Source organism: Sinocyclocheilus rhinocerous, unplaced genomic scaffold (genome assembly GCF_001515625.1).
Source record: "Sinocyclocheilus rhinocerous isolate Xijiao unplaced genomic scaffold, SAMN03320098_v1.1 scaffold338, whole genome shotgun sequence".
NCBI lineage: Eukaryota > Metazoa > Chordata > Actinopteri > Cypriniformes > Cyprinidae > Sinocyclocheilus > Sinocyclocheilus rhinocerous.
In genome coordinates this window covers 159756-176963 of record NW_015663900.1, presented here as the reverse complement: position 1 = coordinate 176963, position 17208 = coordinate 159756, and the positions used below count along the sequence as shown (strand labels likewise).

The 17208-nt window shown below is 35.9% G+C and overlaps 1 protein-coding gene across 2 annotated transcripts in view; it reads right to left on the bottom strand.

Moving 5' to 3' along the window:
* sgcd (sarcoglycan, delta (dystrophin-associated glycoprotein)) overlaps window positions 1–17208 on the bottom strand; it is a 513027-nt gene that overhangs the window by 442007 nt on the left and 53812 nt on the right. The window contains exon 1 of one of the 2 annotated variants that reach the window (XM_016539388.1): window positions 2554–2796. The exons of the other annotated variant lie outside the window; for it this stretch is intronic. Coding sequence (XP_016394874.1) covers window positions 2554–2691 — 138 coding nt within the window. The 5' untranslated portion in view covers window positions 2692–2796. Of the gene's footprint in view, window positions 1–2553; window positions 2797–17208 lie in introns of those variants that run through there. 2 annotated transcript variants of the gene reach the window in all.

Sequence of the window (17208 nt, the reverse complement as noted above, 5' to 3'; positions counted from 1 at the left end):
TTTTAGGTAGGCGTGGTTGACTCTTAACTTTTATAAAGAATATCTCTTTGGACTTGAGACTTTAATCTTTGCAACTTTACAGATCTTATTTATGCACCAAGAGCTTGTAACACTCCAAAGAGAAAGGAAAACTTGAAATCGCATCATATGACCCCTTTAAGTTTGAAAGACAGTTGTCTGGATTACAAAAAAAATAAATCTGAACAGGGACATGATGACAGTTTGAATGCTTTGGGTACAAAAGTCAAGAATGAGGTGTGAGTCACAAAGTAAGCTGCTGAAATTATTTTCATTTTGAGACTATTATTTGTCTTCTTAATAATGTAGTGCTCACTCTCTAGAGATAATGAAAGCAAACAATGTTTAAAAATCAAATATGCGTAATTTCAGCTCATGATAGCAATTAATTTCACCAGTACCGCCGCTCCCTATATGCAGAGTACGCAGTTTGCATAGGGCACCAACTCCCAGGGGGGCACCATCCCAGTTGATGCCTGTGCATCACTTTCAGGTAACTAAGTTCATAATGCGAAACTTTTTTGACTGTTGACATTAGTAACGTGGTTTAATGTCGGTAATAATTTCACCACCACCACCAACACATCTGACTTAATATTCTAGTTTCCATGACTTAAAATGTATTATATAAAAACTACGAGGCAATATGGCATATGGTTTAAATATGGTTTCATTGTAATGTAATACAAAATAAACAATTTACATTATTACAAATGCCTGCAAAGGGCACCAAAGGCCTGATAATTGCTGTTGTGACACTTGCAGGATGAGAAAATCCTTGTTTAATATTGACCAAACATTTAATTCACTTTTTGCGATAGAAAAAGCCACCTCTTTAATTTCTTTAACAAAAACATGTGGACATCACAACCCTTACCAAAATTAACCATGGTTTTAACTGCTTCATTTTATTTTGTGTGATTTCTGAATGCTTGAGACCATAAAATCAATCAGACAACTGTATTAATAAAATCATAGCCATATAGGTAACAGTCTAGAACTACAATTGTAATTTATAAATAATACAAGTGAATTACAATTTATTTATTTACATTTATATTTGATTAAAGTTCTATTTTTTTTTTTGACCCCTTATAGTAAGTGTTTTTTTTTTGGAGGGAGGGAGGGAGGGAGGGGGCACAACACTATTCTGCTTAGGGCACCCATTTGGCCAGCAGCGGCCCTGAATTTCACCCCAGAGAATGTCAGAGTACATCATGAGGCATGGAATAGGACCAGGTATATGAATCTTTAGTGCATGAAAGAAAGGAAAAACAGGCCTGAAGATACTGAAATCTGGCCTAAAACAGAAATGTTCCTTCACCCACACACACACACACACACACACAATATTGCTGTTAACTTACAGTGAGTGAGGATGGAACATCAAGCTCTGGGAGGAAACATCATTTCAAGCTTGAGTGGCCACTGCAGTGCCTTGTGTTCTGCCAAATCGAAACAAAGGCGGTATTTCAAATTTCCTGACCTTTCTGATTTATTCCCCTAACCACTGGCCTGTGCACGCTGTCCTCTGGTCACTTTTTTCGTGTAATATTAGCCAATTGGTTGCTGGACTGACTGGATATCAAGTAGTGACCAACACCGTGACAAAATTGAAATTAGCACACAAACACAAAAAAGTCTTTAAATCTTTAAAACAAACTATTTATTAATATTTATTTTACCCTGCATAGTTTAGTTCATATCATTTGAAGACAAGAGAGTGTCAGACAAATAGACACTGTTGGCATCTGCTTAATTAGGCTGCTTCTGCCAAGTGACAGATGAGTTTGTGCCAAAATACAGCACAGTTTGATTGGACATTTGACATCAACAACAAAAGATATGGGAAGCATTTTGTCATCCTTTTGTCAAAACATTTTCAATTCTATATACAATATGTATACAGTATGTATGCACAGTGCTATTCAAATTTTGTGTTAAAATGTAAGATCTGTCTGGATGATTTTCAAAAGTTTTTTTAGGTTGTTTTTAAAGATGCTGTAAATGTTTTTTTTTTTTTGTTTGTTTTTTTAAGACGCTGATTTAGTGCTCAAGAACCTTTTCTTATTATTATCAATATTGGAAAAGTTTGTGCTGTTTAATATTTTGGTGAAAACATTGATACTTTTTTTGGGGGATTATGATGGTTTGTCAAGGGGTGTTATCATACAAAGTACACATGAACTGATTTAAGTGGAGTGCAAACTTTGCTTAGCATCTTATAGTTAAATACAAGAGAAAACAAAACAAAACAATCAAACAAACAAACAAACAAACAAAAACTAAATGTGGTTTTTGCATTATCACTTTTTTTGTTTCTGTGAAAAACTGTACACAGTAGAAGAAATTGCCACTAAATAAAGGGCTGTGACACACCTGACTGCTCCTCTAACCATATTTATATATTATGTCAAGCACAAACACTTAACCAGTCACAGCTCAGTACCCATGTCTAATAATTGCCCAGATGGTGACTACCATTTCCGATCTTGCACAATAATTAAAACCAAAGAGAAAAACAGCCACACTCACTCTTTTCTTCCTCCATGTTGGCCTTGGATGACCTAGTAGCTGTCCGCTCAACACAGGGGGATTGTGAGGCATTAATAGCCCACCTGTTTGTCCACATGGTCCTTCCCTGTTAGACCTGAGGCCCTGTCGTCCTGCCATGTAATAAAACACAGACAGAGGCTGGTGCTGTCTTCACTAAGGACTTTCATTAAAACTCTGGAGTTGTTTGAAAGTCAACAAGTCTGGAGACACAGAACAGTGGCTGGAGCTACAGAAAAGGCCTCTGATTGGAAGAGTTTTAGGCCAGGGAGGAACAATCATCCCGAGTGGGGGTTTGCATGCCTCGTAGGCCAGACCCCAATCAAAAGCAGAGTTATGGAGACAAAGGCTCTATGCAACTCAGAGGGACTTGAATTAATACAAGGCCAAGAGCAAGATCCCAGTGGGTTGTGGCATTTGAATAATATGGACTCACATCAACAAGCCTCAGTGTGCTGTGGGCCTTATGCTTGTTCTTTCAAAGGCTCTGTTGTGTGTAAGTATCCAGGGTCATAGACAATTCTAGATAATGTCACACATTCAGCGCAGGAAAATATTCAGACATAAGAGATTACATAAACTGTGAATGGCCAAAACAAAATAGTAAATAAATTGCAAGGACAGGTTTTTTTTTTTTTTTACAATATACTTGACATCCTTCAGCAGTTTTTCATTTTTATTACAATATAATTACAATGTAGCATGAGAACTAATGAAAATTAACCAAGATGGTGTACTATATTTAGTGGGGGTGATAACAGTGTCCTAAAAGCATTACAATACTTTACTGGTACAATAATCGGTTGCACTTTATTTTAAGGTGTCCTTGTTACAATGTAATTATGTAAGTACTGAGTAAAATTAATTAACTACATGCACTTACTATATGTTTAGGGTTAGGTTTCTATACACTGTCTGTGTTTTATAGTCATGAAGCCCACAAGCTATACTATCTCAGTTATCACAATTTAAATTCATGACAGATTTCACACACGAATTCTTCTCGTCCTTATATTTACATAACATTTCCAAGCAAAGTTGAATAATCTTCCAGCTTTGCTTACCCTTTGTAATGCTGAAAGCAAAAGGTGCTTAATACCTGATGAGGAAAATGAGGGGAAAAAAACAAAACACTAAGCTCTATGCAAACAGCCACACAGTGCTGAATAAAACTCAGCTTTGGAGAAACAATAATGGCATAGATTACCTGCCAAATGTCATACAAGCAGGCAGGGATAGGATGCTATGAAGTGGGATCCACTGCCGGCTTGGCAAACAGAGGTGCGCTTCTCGCCTCATTTGATAAATACACATTTGCCAAATTGGATTTAGATAGGATGTTCTCTATCTAAGGTTCTACAGATGCTCATTTGCATGTAGGTTCAGTGTGGAGGCAATAGCATGGAGGGATGATAAATTTCCCTCACAAAAATATAGAACCGGCCCTCCACACCTACAGTGACTTGCATTTTTATATATTTAAAGGAGGCACAAATGCTCTTCTTACTAAACTGAACAGATATGACAGATAAACTTAGATGTTAACTTTTTAAAGCATCACTTCGATGTTAGCTTGCCATATATGGCTTTAAAAAAAGTCAAAAGTCAAGTTTGTTGTGCTTGTTTGTAAGACTACACAATCTGGCCAAAGATTTTGTGCTTATTGTATTATTATTATTATTATTACTACTACTACTACTACTACTAAATAAAAATATAAAAAAAAAACATTAGTATTGTAATAACACATTTTTAGAAAAACAGTATTTAATATAAATATTAATATTAATACTTTTACTGAAAAATGTAAGTGAAAGTGATGTGTAGCCAAGTATGGTGTCCCATACTTGGAATTTGTGCTCTGCATTTAACCCATTCAAGTGCACACACACCCACACCATGAACATACACCAGGAGCAGCCATTTTTGCTGCGGCGCCTGGGGAGCAGTTGGGGGTTCAGTGCCTTACTCAAGGGTCTCACCTCAGTCGTGGTATTGAAGGTGGAAGAGAGAGCTGTACATTCATCCCCCCCACCTACAATCCCTGCCAGCACCAAGACTCAAACCTGCAACCTTTGGGTTACAAGTCTGACTCTCTAACCATTAGGCTACGACTGTAGGGTGACTTGTTAACATGCAGGGATTAAACAATAAACAATAAACATACGCAGGAACGTGCACACATAGACATCAAAGGAGGCTTGAGCACCTGCCCTTTTTCTTCCTCGAGAGAAAGTGCCCTTTCTTCTAAATTAACCAAAACAAGCCATCTGCATATTTAAACATAACATTTCAAGGGAAAAGACTCTTGATGTAAATCATTAACTAATAACTGGAAAAGTTCTGTGGTGATATGCTTTAGTTATTTTGTTTATCCTCTTCATCGGCAATGCCTTGTGTCAAATGTATGCAAATTAGCACATTTTTATTACTTAACGCCTGATTTGCAGGTGCTCAAGCCCCCTTTGATGTCTATGTGTGCACGTGCCTGACTAAAGCATATCACCACAGAACTTCCCCAGTTATTAGTTAATAACTTACATCAAGAGTCTTTTCCCTTGAAATGTTATGTTTAAATATGCAGATGGCTTGTTTTGGCTAATTTAGAAGAAATCAACAGAAGCAAACAGACGAGGGTAGTAGGCTTAAAAAAATACCTTAATGTGTATTTTGGAAATTTCCTTTCCATTAGAGCAAAAGAAGACATGGAAGCAAAACAGACTAAAATCTCAAAGTTGAACAGTACATGAAGTGTCCTACCTTAAACAATAACTTCATAATTTTGATCTCAGGCTCCTCATCCTAATAACTATCCATTCTATTAGTATGTTGTATGCTGATAGATCTTAACAGCCATCCCTCAATTGTGAATCAAAGTTCTTGTCACCATCAGTTTGTGTGTGTGTGCATGGTACAGTGTAATTATAACAACATTGTGAACTGATTATTTTGCAGACAACTGTTGAAAAATTAAACAACATGAAACAATTGGGTGAACGTGAGGTAATTAAAATAAATTGTTAAGTAAGTCAGAGTTGTGTTAATATATTTGAACAGGCAGAGTGATGTTAAACATCCAAGTAAGTAATTCACCAAAATGTAAAATAGTTATAAATTGCCATGAGAGTGTATAGAAATATAATTAAATAGTTGGTCACATTTTTATTTAAAGGTCCAATTTTCACTATTAAGTAACTATTAACTTTGAGTTTTGCTTCAATAAACTCTTAATTTGCTGCTTATTAATAGTTAGTAAGGTAGTTGTTAAGTTTAGGTATGGGTTAGGATTAAGGGTAAATTATGGTCATGAAGAATAAGGCATTAATCTGTGCTTTATAAGTACTAATAAACAGCCAGTATGCTAGTAATATGCATGCTAGTTAACAGAAAAAAAATGCTCGGTGGTATATTAATTAATTAATTCTGAGATTATTCATATATTGTTGTATCATATCCAAAGTGTATTTAACCAGAATAAGTTCATTTTTAAGTGCATTTTGCCCGGCCTTGCTAATGGACTGGATTTGAGCCCATTGACAGTACAGCACAGTAAAATGTAAGCACACTTCAAGCATTGCTGTCAGTGTAATCTTTATACATTATATTGAACACTGTAGTATATATGTATACAGTACTCAGCAGCATGAGTACACCCCTTCTAAAACTTAACTAATTCAGCAATTACTCTTTAGTTAAAGACATATTTGGTTCTTTGGAAATATAATGTTCCAGCAAGCCTGCTTGATCAATTACCAAAGAAAAAAAAAAGAGCGAGTGCACCCTCCTGAAAGTTACAAAATAAAACATTTTTTTTTTTTGGTGTGAGTTAAAGTTAAAGCCATTTTTTTGATCAACAGGTAAGTATGTTGAACCAACACATTTAAAGAGAAGTAATTTCTTGACAATTAAAAGTGTTACATACCCTACTGACTCAATGCTGACAATGATGTCCCAAAACACTTGGGAGAGAACTGTTAAGAGATTTATTTATTTGCACAAAAGAGCACAGTGGTACAAGAGGAATACCAAATCATTGTTTTAAGTGTGAAAATATAGCAAAAGTAACACAGAAATGTAAAAACTTGTGACAAGATCTCTGAAATAATCAGGCTTTCACTATAAGCTTTATTTTTTTATTTTTTTATTTATTTTTTTTTGCAAAGGGGAAAAAAGCAGGAGAAATTCCAAGCAAATATCTCAGAGCTGGCAAAATGAAAAGAGTGACCATTTCATTTCACACAGTAAGAAGTAATATGCAGAAGTGAATTGCATGGTAGTTATTCACACCGGAACTACCTACTGCCATGAACTTGCACATTAAATGCCAAGAAGGGTCATACTTAAAAGTTATATTTGACATATTAACTACTAGAATCCATTCACTCAAAAAAATGAAATGTGGCTGCTGTTGGTCCAAAGAATGTAACTACGTTTCACAGATTTGTGTTCATTTGTAATAATTTTGTATGTAATCTGTAAGTGCTGGTAAAGGAATACTTTGATTGTTGGTGTATAATATTATTTTAAGGTTTGTCCCAAATTTATCAGCAGCCAACCTGATTTGTTCTTTTAAAACTATATTAGGTATCTGTGAAATTAAGTTGGATTACAACAATCCCTTTGGTCTCCAAATATATGGGTCAGCTTGATCATTTCTCAAACCAAAGAAAGGAGCAGCAGCAGCACAGAAGATCACAAACATCCTGTCAGTTATGGCCATACTGTTATCCCTCATCCACCAAACTTTACAGTTGGCATAGTGCAGTCAGGCAGGTGATGTTCTTCTGGCATCCACCAAACCCATACTCGCCCATCAGACTGCCAAACAGAGAAGGGTTATTTGTCACTCCACAGAACACATTTTCACTGCTCTAGAGTCCAGTGGTGGCATGCCTTACAATTCTTTATTTAACACTTGGCATTGTACTTGGTGATGTAAGACTTGCATGCAGCTGCTCGACCATGGAAACCCATTCCACGAAGCTCTCGCCGCACAGTTTTTGTGCTGATCTAAATTAACTGTCATTTTAAATCTGACAATAATTAATAATAGGTTAAAATAATATTTTACCCAAAGATGAAAATTCGGTCATCATTTACTCAGCCTCATGTCGTTGAACCTCTTACAATTTTTTTTTTTGTTTTTTTTGCTTGAACTAAAATGATGCATTTTGGCCAATTTGTCCTGCTCTTTTTTGTGTACACAATAAAAGTCAATGGTGAATTCCTGTTCTGAATCTTCAAATGTAACATGTAATTGTTTGATGCTTTTGAAGCTTCAGAAGAGAAACTCACCCTTGACTGTCATTTTATCATCAGAAATGAGCAGGACAAACTAACCACATTTTGCATTTTATGTAACGAAGTCTAAAAGATAAAATAACTGATAATGATACATTTTCTTTTGGTGAATTACCCCTTTAAAGCCTGGAGTACACACAGCATATGCTAAAATGTTAATATGTGCATAATTCATACCGTTTTAATTTCAGGGCTTGTTTGTAGCTTTATCATATTTCTCAGCAGCAGAGTTGTGTTTTTGCACCAATTGGAACAACTCTGACATCCAAGATTACTGTGTATCTTTCCCATAGCAAAGTTTCTGATTTAGGAACATTTGTTGGGTTTTCTTGTACTGGTTCCCAGGATTGAAAATTTGAGTTTTGTAGAAACAACACAGTGGGATGATCTGTATAATACTACTTAAAATGTTAGATGTACAGTAACAAGTCTAAAAAGTCAAGTGCTAACTAATGTTGTTCATTTTACATATTCAGAATGTCTCGATCGGCAAAAATGTGTATGCATCCTGAAAGCCCTTGCTGTCTGCCTGAAGGAAGTCCCCTCAAACCTTGTGAAGGAGTACATGGTAGGTTATTTACCTTTCTCATTAAAACCTATTGTATGTTTCTCCAAAACCAACTTCTTTGACCCTTGATCTGTTGGTAATTGTTTCTTTTTGTACTTGACATTTTTAGAATGTTGAACATGTCGAAGCCCTAACCTCAACGCGCAACACCACGCTGGGAATCTATGTCATTGTAATGATTCATCATCACGGCTGGGATCCATTTGCAATTTGATTAGAAATTTAATCTGTAATGATTCATCAACACGGCTGGGATCCATTTGCAGTTTTATTTGAAACTTAATCAAACAAGCAGAGGTCAAGACACAGATTAGGCAGTATCGTGGGGCAGACAGAATGGTGATCATAGACAGACCTGAGATCGGGGCAGGCAGATATCGTTCAGAAACTGAGACGGTCTTAGGTCAGGGCAGGCGGCAATCCAATGTTGATAGTCCAGTAAACAGAGCACAAGTCCAAGGGGCAGGCAGCAAATCAACAAGAGACAAAAGGCAGGCAGAGGTAATAACAGAAGGCAGTCCAATGAAACCGGAATAACGCTCAGAAATGTTTTACCAAGGCAAAACAAGACTTCGCAGAGAGTCTGGGTGAAAGAGCTCATTAAATAGTCTAAAGTAATGGGGAACAGGTGTGGGAGAATGATCAGTGACAGGTACAGGGCTAATGGGAAATGTAGTGCGGGGAGTAAACTAGTACTCTGGTGATTACCTAAAATCCATGCTTTTATTTTTTATTAGTATGCTTTTTTACACTTTTTTTTGTAATAAGATAAGATATCTGATTAAAAAAGTGAAGGCAGTCTTTAGATTTCGTACAAATTATTCTTCTTGGAAAAATTTGTAAAAGTTGTAAAAAAATTTTTTTTTAAATGTATTTATTGAATAAACTCAATGAAACTGTATTATTTGTTTTCATTGAATGTGACCATATACATTTTAGAATAATTGAACTTGATTAACTTAATAGATTAAAACAAAGTCAAGAATGTTACGTTGATTCAATTAAATAACATTGTATTAACTTTATGTAATTAACTTAAGTTCACTAAAATCAATATTTTTACTTAAATGCAACCTAACTCAGTTATGTGGAACCTGTTGACATAAAAAAGTTAAGTAAGGCCAACATATCATTTTTTGAGTGTTCAGTATGCCAATAGTAAATCATAAACCATGTTATATATTTCTTTGCATGTCAATTTTCTTGTTATCTAAGCATCAAGAAAGCTATGGTGTCTAATTTGAATATGCTCTGTAAATGATTATTTGCTATATTGGGGAACTATGGGGGTTTTGCCTGAGGGTGTATAAGTGCAACAAAGAAAATTAGAGTTTGTTTACACCAGTTGTAATAAGCTCCGGGGTACGTGGAGAGAAAGACAGACATAAATTAAGAGGATGAGAGATATCCTGACATCCTAACTTTTATTCTAACAACCTAACAATTATTCTATATAATACATAATTTCACAGAACTGCAATAATCATTTTTTGGTGGGTTCATGTAAAACTATTGTTATTATTCTTTCCTTTTCCTCTGATGAGACAGAGTAGGTGACTTTCATTGTACATTTATTTTTCCAGAAGATTTTTACCCTGTCATGTCATTCTCTTTTTAGATTACCATGGCATTGATGTTCACCAGCAAAGATCTTTATTTAAAAGAAAGGGAAGCATAAAAAATCCTGACAATGAAGCAGAGACTGACTTGACAGTGCAACAACATCTGGAGCCTGCTCTAAAAAAAAAAAGCTTGAATATACATTCAAAGACAAACATCCATAAAAACCACAGTCAAAGCAGTAACTGATTAAATCATTCTAAAATTGCTGCTTTAAAAGAACTAAATTGAAATTCAGTTTGACACAAAAATGTGTTTTAGTCCTGCAAAAGATGTTATCAGCTAGTATTAGTGCATATATATATGTTAGTATATTGGTCCATTATAAGTTATATGATTGATTGATTTGTTTGTTTGTTTGTTTTAAACCACAAGTACTTTATGTACTCATATCAAGATATGAGGATGATTGACTTTCAAAGATAATTATCTGATAAAATCTGATAATCAACCTTCACATGGTAAAATACTACACAAACCAACTAGTCGACAGATGCACTGATGCTATTTGAAATCATATACTGACTTATGCAAAAGACAATAATTATTCACCCACTGCAGAGATATCTAAAGGAATAAGAGTCTACATTTCAACCTAAACAACACAATGTATGAAAATAAAATAAAGTTAAAAAGTACAGAATATAAAACTTATTGAAAAAAAAAATATTTTACATATATCTACCATCACAAGAATAAATTATATTTGAAAATTCATTAACATTGAAATTGTATTTATTTATTTATGTATTTGTTTGTTTGTTTTTCACACAGCCTTGCTGAGCATAATAAACTTTCAGATTGGCTTAGAGCAGTGTTTCTCAACCCTGGTCCTGAGCGCCCACCAACACTGCACATTTTGTATGTATCCCTTATCTGACACCCATTTCAGGTCCTGGAGTTTCTTTTAATGAGCTAATGAGTTGAATCAGGTGTGTTTGATTAGGGAGACACACAAAATGTGCAGTGCTGGGGGGCGCCCAGGACCAGGGTTGAGAAACACTGGCTTATAGGTTATTCCAGCCATGCAATATTCTACCAATATCACCACGGGAACAATTTCACCATTTATTGTATGCGGTTTATTTATAAAGATAGTGTCAGTTTGAAAATTTACTTTACCGTTTTTGGAGATGAGCTCCAGGATGTTAGTGGCTGTTTCGTGCTCATGAAACCACAGTGAACAGCCTTACCTTGGCTAGTTCTTCTGGAATTTGTCACTCTGATGCTCTGATGTCTATGTAGTGGTTAAACTTGACATAATATTTGGTCTCATTACTCCAATATTTGTTCCAGAGCAAATAGTTTTGGCTGAGGGCAACGTTTCATAACTTCAAATTAGACTTTGTACTAATTGCAAAACTTCCACTGGCATTAATATCAGCACAAAAACTGTACGGCGAGAGCTTTGTGGAATGGGTTTCCATGGTCGAGCAGCTGCATGCAAGTCTTACATCACCAAGTACAATGCCAAGTGTTAAATAAAGAATTGTAAGGCATGCCACCACTGGACTCTAGAGCAGTGAAAATGTGTTCTGTGGAGTGACGAATAACCCTTCTCTGTTTGGCAGTCTGATGGGCGAGTATGGGTTTGGTGGATGCCAGAAGAACATCACCTGCCTGACTGCACTATGCCAACTGTAAAGTTTGGTGGATGAGGGATAACAGTATGGTGCTGTTTATCAGGAATTGGGCTAGGCCTCTTATTTCCAGTGAAGGGAAATCCTTTTTCCGAGGGAAATCTCGGAATCCAGTCATTAAAATGGAATGTACTTTATAACGCAGAATTTGGCAAATATTGAATGAATAACTCAAATGTAGCGCTGTACTATTAATGAAATCGCTATATGAACTATTTCTCATGAAAAATGGGGGCAAAAACAAAAGTGTTGCGTTTATAATTGTGTTCAGTGTATTAAAGCGCATATGAAGTCTACATGTTCTGCGCGTCTCTGAGTGAATGAATGTCACAGTTTCATCTTCTACATACACACTGAAGCACACGTGGCGCTCATGGTGTTATGTAACTTATTTTTATAGGAATAATCACACAATTTTTCTTCCATGTTTAAGTTTTAACAGTAAACCTCTGTTGTGCAGCACTTTGTTGGCAAAAAAATTAAAGTAATAGTTACATTTTAATTGTATTATATTTTGAAAGTTAATGTTTTGATGCCTTCATCTTGTTACCACCGTTTTTTATAATAAATTTACATTAAATCATACATCCAGAAAAAATTTAAACAGGCAACACAATATGTATTTCTTCTTTATATATATATATATATATCCCTATTATTATTATACAAACAAATAAATAAATAAATAACGTGTTACAATTTATCTTTATTATTTCAATTAATTAGATGTGCTTTTTGATTACTACAATTTAATTTAACTGTTAAAACAGAGTGCAGAAAATCAAAACAGGAAGAACAAAAAATTATATATATATATATATATATATAAATTACAAATATAGGGATGCAAAAAAAAAAAAAACGGAATGCATAAAAATTTAACCGGATGTTGCAATGGCATCTGAGAGTACAAACTGCAGCAAGCATATGCTTAATCATGGTTAAAATTATGAGGGGTCCTTGGAAAAATGTTATTTACTGTAAGGGGTCCAAGGCCCCAAAAAGTTTGAGAACCCCTGGACGAATGAACATAAATTCCCACTCCAGAAACACTCCAAAATATTGTGGAAAGTCTTCCCAGAAGAGTGGAAGCTGTTATAGCTACAAAAGTCTAAATACATAGACTCCACAATGTCTATGTATTTGGAATGCAATCGCATTGAAGTCGCTGTTGGTCTAATAGTCAAGTTTCCCAATACTTTTGTCAATATATACAGGTCTGGGTGGCAGCACTGTATGACAGAGTGCATGTTTGAGATGATGGCTACCACCATCTGCCAAAGCAGCCACACCTCATTTGCATCAGGTCAGCCTACAATGTCCATTTGTCTCACTTGTGCGGTGACCTGAATGGAATTTAATTGGTGCTAAAACATTCCATCTGTTTTATTAATCAAGTGAGTCTTCTCATCCCACCCCTATATTTGTCCAAAACTGAGTGATTATTAACTAAACAATTTTAGACGGTCTGCATAAGTCTGCCCAAAGTGCTAGGGTTAATTGAATCCAATTAGCTTTGAAATGCATACAAATGGAGTGTCGCCTGGGCTTCACAGGGGGTGCCTTTGCTGTTTGAAAGTGAACAATCCATAAAAGGCTTAAACAACCAAAAGATAAACCCTTTTTCAAGCAGTAGCTGGTCCTCGCAACCAAAAACACAAATTGCCTTGTGCAATCTTTAATTTTTTCGTGGTTGATCTGTCAGTACAGTACATCAGTTTTTAGCCTTTTCCTTCTTCAACAACCAAAGTTATCATCTTAAAATAAATTGGTGGGATAAAACAATTACGCTCTCTTGGGTTTCTGGTGTTCCCAGCACCCTGGCACATTTGATCTGGAATAAAGCCTCAGCGAAATGGGAAGCACCCCAACTGTACACTGGTAAGGGAGAAAGACAGCCGTTTAAATTAGGTTTCTTATCCACCAGCTGTTTATTCAGTCTGCCTGGAGCCCATTGGGATCCTGATAATTTTTCCCGCACAGAAAATATGTTATTTAGGGGGTCATATGGGGAGTATGGCCCTCAGGACTACCTTATCAGGTGACAATGTTATAACGGCGTAATAGTAATCACAAAAAGCTGTTAACCTGGCCCATGCTCACTGAACTTTCTTTAAGAGAGACAGAGACATGGACTAAACTGGTTTAATTATGGAGAGCAATCACAAAATTACAGTATTTATATTGTGCTGATTACAGTAATAATTGTCTAGTAGCAGGAATTCATCAATGATTAGAGCTATGCTTGCACAAAATAATCACTGTAGACACACAGACAAACAAACCAACAATTACATTTGAACAGCAGTGATGCCGAATAAATATATTTTAATGAATCACATAGAATTAAATATTTTAATTCTCACCCCTAGTTCAAATTAATTGCAAGATGACACTTGCGTTGATATTTAGTTGACTAATACATTGTAGGTTAGATTTCTATGTACAAACACTAGTTGCGGTCATTGTTTGTTAAGTTGCTTATGGGTTGATGACAAAAAGAGTGTCCAAGGAAAAGAAAAGGAAAACAGTATTTTGAAAATCTAGTTTAAAACACGTGCCAACTTCTCAGAAAATGTGTATTCATGTTGGTTTCATAATGTTTTTAAAAACATTTATTGCATTGTTAAACAATGTTTAAGTTTAGTGACTCAGTTTAATAATTAGTTTAAAAATTGTAATGTGGTGTAACTTTCAAGTAAAATACGATAACTTGTGTGTACACTTTTTAACATTTTTTAATATATATATATATTTTTATTTTTTTATATTCAACAAATATAAACAGCTATTAATTTAAATCTAACTAAACTAACAATGCCTTGTCATAAAAAGGTCAAATTATCTGATATTTTAAGAGTGTTGTATCGCAAGATAATTATTTCACTCTGACATTTTTGGTCATATGTCCCCATAGAATAAGGTGTGCAATAACTACATGTACAGTGACGTGAACCCAACTCTTTATATGCTCCTACAAGCTATAATTAAATAAGAATGTTGGATGCTAAAAGACCCAAAAATTCTCCCAGCACCTCTCAAAATAATTTTGAAAACAGTCTCCACTCCAATAATCTAATGACCTGTGACGGAACCCTGGAGCATGCCAGCAGCTAAATCCAGTCCCTCCTTTTGGCAGTGCCTTGAAATAACAGCTGACACTGATGGAGTAGGCCAGGTGGCACCAGCTGGAATAGATGCCACTGTTGATTGATAAAGTGCCACGGGTGTTGCCGGACCAGCACTTCACTCCTGCCCTCTGCGCACTCCTGTTCTGACCATCACAGGGTCAGCCAGGTCAGCCCCACCAGCACAACAACAGCTTCAACACACCAGTTTGAAGACACTCTGATTGCTCTGTTGGGATGTATGTCTAATGTACAGACCCAGCATGAGAAAAATAATGACAGAAGACAATGGGGCATTAAAATGTCATTTGGAGGAAACTGCTGTGTAGTCGTAAAAGTCCAGTTTAGTCCAGTTATTATGATACATCATTCCTACCTTCAAATTGGAAGTTAAAATACTTTAGTGGTCATTTTACCAAAAATGTGTGACCTCAGCATGTTGCGACTGACTTAGAATCAGGTATTGAAGAGAAACGTAATAATGAGTAAAATTATAACTGGTGTTGACTATACATTGTCAGAAAAAAGGACATACAGTTGGTGCCAATAGACTCATGGTTAGTGTGCCAACATATAGCACAACTGTGCTTGTGGTGACCCGGGTTTGATTCCTGTCTCGAGGTCCTTTGCTGATCCCGCTCCTCTCTCTCTGCCCAATCCTGTCAGCTCTCTACTATCCTATCCCAATAAAGGCATAAAAACACCCATAAATATAACTCTAAAAAAAAGAAAGGATATATAGTACAGTTGAGTCACTTTGAACATTTTTAAAGTTTAAAGGTCAGTTTTCTGATATAATTGATTAATTAATATCAATAACTTTATAAAAGTGTTTATATTAATTTTCTGGTATAATTTTGATTAGGTATTGTACATATTATAATGAATTTCAATGTATTATAAAATGTATTATCAGTTTATTAAGATTTGAAAATACATAATTTTAAGACGGTCAAATAATGAATAAATTATAAAGCACTCAGGGTTTTATTGTTAACTAAAACTAAAACCATAATTCATTACTTGTAATAAAATAAACATTATCTTAAATAAAACAGAAGGAAAATAATTAAGCTTATTTTATTTTAGTTAGTTGCTAAGACAGCATTTCTGACTTTCACTTACTTTAAATTGAAGTACTAACATAATTAAAACTAAATAAACTTAAAGCAAAAACTGAAATGTAATAAAAATTATAGTCATATTTATAATAATAATAATCATCATCATCATCATCATCAGACTGAATAATTGTGCTGAAAAAAGCACAAATGTCAGGGCATGTCAAAACTTCTCCATGGCCCCAAAACACCCTCAGACCCCAGAGGATTCACTGAAAAGGGGAAATGAGTTGTGATATGAGTTAATGCTTGTTGGAATGTATATTTACACTGAACAAAATTATAAACGCAACACTTTTGTTTTTGCCCCCCTTTGTCATGAGCTGAACTCAAAGATCTAAAACTTTTTCTATGTACACAAAAGGCCTATTTCTCTCAAATATTGTTCACAAATCTGTCTAAATCTGTGTTAGTGAGCACTTCTCCTTTGCCGAGATAATCCATCCACCTCACAGGTGTGGCATATCAAGATGCTGATTAGACAGTATGATTATTGCACAGGTGTGCCTTAGGCTGGCCACAATAAAAGGCCACTCTAAAATGTGCAGTTTTACTGTATGGGGGGGTCCGGGGGGGGTCCGAAAACCAGTCAGTATCTGATGTGACCACCATTTGCCTCACGCAGTGCAACACATCTCCTTCGCATAGAGTTGATCAGGTTGTTGATTGTGGCATGTGGAATGTTGGTCCACTCCTCTTCAATGGCTGTGCGAAGTTGCTGGATATTGGAAGGAACTGGAACACGCAGCATCTTCACCTCCAAGATCGTCTGAGACCAGCCACCCGGACAGCTGCTGCAACAATCGGTTTGCATAACTAAATCATTTCTGCACAAACTGTCAAAAACCGTCTCAGGGAAGCTCATCTGCATGCATCTGCAATAAAAGTTTTGTCAGGACCAATATCGTCAAAGATGATTGACAATTAGCATACAGTTTGGATTGGCGGTATGGTTCTGTTCTGGGCAAGAACTCCCTGCGCATCCATGCAGCCTAGCATGGATGAGAGCAGGGAGAGCAGCGATAATCCCCCCAGAGTAAACAGAACAGAACACACATAAATGTATTGCAGTGTGACGAGTGGGGGCGGAACCGAGAGCCGTGGGAATGGAGCGAGGCCGGTGGAGTAATTGATAATGAGCGACACCTGCACCACTCACCGGTCTCGAGTCCCACGGAGGAGCTCCGGAAGGATAAAAGGAGGAGTTACGACAGTGAAAGACAAGAGAGGACCAGGCCTGGATTTTATTTTGTGTTTTG